This window comes from Echinops telfairi, unplaced genomic scaffold (assembly GCF_000313985.2).
Source record: "Echinops telfairi isolate 266 unplaced genomic scaffold, ASM31398v2 ScPeMD7_5592;HRSCAF=6446, whole genome shotgun sequence".
Classification (NCBI taxonomy): Eukaryota; Metazoa; Chordata; class Mammalia; order Afrosoricida; family Tenrecidae; genus Echinops; species Echinops telfairi.
This window is the reverse complement of record NW_022109491.1, coordinates 11,698,034-11,700,095: the sequence shown is the minus strand read 5'-3', so window position 1 is coordinate 11,700,095 and position 2,062 is coordinate 11,698,034. Positions and strand designations below refer to the sequence as shown.

General features: G+C 55.1%; 1 protein-coding gene across 1 annotated transcript in view; it reads left to right on the top strand.

Moving 5' to 3' along the window:
- Positions 1–2,062, top strand: part of PABPC1L (poly(A) binding protein cytoplasmic 1 like) — a 23,841-nt gene that overhangs the window by 11,806 nt on the left and 9,973 nt on the right. Inside the window, exon 6 of the mRNA XM_045295494.1 lies at positions 853–990. Within this exon, the coding sequence (XP_045151429.1) occupies positions 853–990 (138 nt within the window). The remainder of the gene's footprint in view (positions 1–852; positions 991–2,062) is intronic.

The following is a 2,062-nucleotide window of genomic DNA, read 5'->3' as shown; positions in this document are numbered from 1 at the left end:
TAAACGAAAAGGAAAAAACCCGATCAAGGTGAAGACCTGAGTTTCTAAAAATGTTCACGAAACAAATGCCTTTGTTGTGAGCTGTCACGGGATCCTGACTCACAGCGACCCCACGGGGACAGTGGAACTGTCCAAAGGGTTTCCAGGGAAGATTCCTAGGTCTCTTCCGAGAAGCCACTGGCTGGTTCGAACCACTAACCTCTTGGTTTGCAGCCAAGTGCTTAACCATTGTGTCACCAGGACTCCCTAATGAAAAAGCATGTTCGTGTGCTGTGAAATCAAACATGAGGTGGCGCCATTGCTGTTTTGCAAGAATCACGCTTGCTGCTTTGCTCAAACAATGGGTGTGCAGCAGTGGCTAGAAGCTAAATCTTCAGAATGGAGCTTTCTCCTGAATTTCAGTTTTCTTTTCAAGAGGGGAGCCCTAATTCAAGGCGTCTACCCACAGTTTACCCAGAAATGTTGCCTTCTGTTTTTAAAAAGTGGATTTGTTCTTCTGAGTGGACCATTTCCCGGTGCTAATGAGTCTCAGCTAACGAGGCCCTGGTGGCATAGTAGTGGTGCACTGGGCTGCTAACCGCGGTCGGGGGGTTGAAGCCACCAGCCGCCCTGCGGGAGAAAGACTGGGCTTTCGGCTCCTTAAAGAGCTACCGACTTGGAAACTCCAGGGCAGTTCCACCTGCCCTATAGAGCTGCCGGGAGTCGCCCTCAACGAGATGGCAGTGAGTTTTGCTTTGGGGGTTTTTTTGGTGAACAAGTCCATGTGGGCCTGCCGGTAGCCTGCTGCGATGGGGCTGGGCCACAGCCAGCCTGGTCACCCAGCACCTTTCCCCCAACCCCCCTCCCCTGCAGGCGGTGAAGATGGTGCATGGGAAGGAGGTGAGCGGGCAGGTGCTCTACGCGGGCCGGGCCCAGAAGCGCATCGAGCGCCACAATGAGCTGAAGCGCAGGTTTGAGCAGATGAAGCAGGACCGGCTGAACCGCTACCAGGTGAGGGTGAGGCCCCCTGGCGGCCGCGGCGTGTACGTGACGGCGTCTGCGTTCGCTTGCAATCCTGTTTTCGGGACCCTGGCTCAGGACAGGGATCCTGGCCTTTGCAAGGGTGGAGAAACCCAAACATGGGGTTTGTCAGGGATGCTGTTGTCTGTGTAGTTGAAATTGTGTGAGGCACAGGTTAACAGCCCTACCCCATGTCCACCCGTAGTCATGGACAGCAGAAGAGCCCTGTCGTCGTATTGCCACTTTGAGTCCAACGCGTACCATAGTCGTTGGTTCTAACTCATAACGACCCTTTCTACGGACAACAGAACAAACCACTACCAGGCCCTGCGCCATCCGCCCAGTTGTTCTTAGGTGTGAGCCCCGGGTTGCAGTCTGTGTCCACTCCTTGTGCCTCTTTTTATGACCCAGCATGATGTCCAAGGCCCACGCTGGCCTGACAGCACGTTCCCAGTGCAGGAGACAGTCTCCTCATCCTTGTTTCTAGGAGCTTTCTGATGGCACTTCGTCCAGGACGGGTCTCTTTGTCCTTCTGGTCCTTTCAACATTGTTCTCCAGCCCCACAGTTCAAATGCATCGAAAATACCCTGGCTTGCTGTCAGGGGCGCCTTGGTCCTTAAAGGAACCTTCTTGCTTCCTGTCGCTTCCAAAAGTGGCGTGGGACATGTTTGCTGAGTGCAGTGCTCTGTCGACTGCCGCGTCAAGTCCTGTGACCCTCAAGGACAGAGGAGGACTGTCCAGGAGCTTTCCTCGGCTGGAATTGCCATGCCGAGCCAGGGGTGGGTGTCTTCAGAGCCTTCTACCTTCTTTATTTTTCCTCCCAACGTTTTAGGGAGAAAGTTCACACAGCACACGCACACTTCATGCACACATTGTTCAGTGGCATTGGCAGCTGTCCCCCGTTTCCGCCCCACCTTCCCTGTCTCTGAGAAGCCCCTGAGGGAACCCCGTGTGGGGTCGCAGTGAGTCCGGATCGGCTCGGGGGCTGTGGGTTTGCTGCCAGCCTTGAGCAGAGGCCTCGGATGCTGGTAAACTACCAGTGGGCACAGCCCCGAATGTCGCC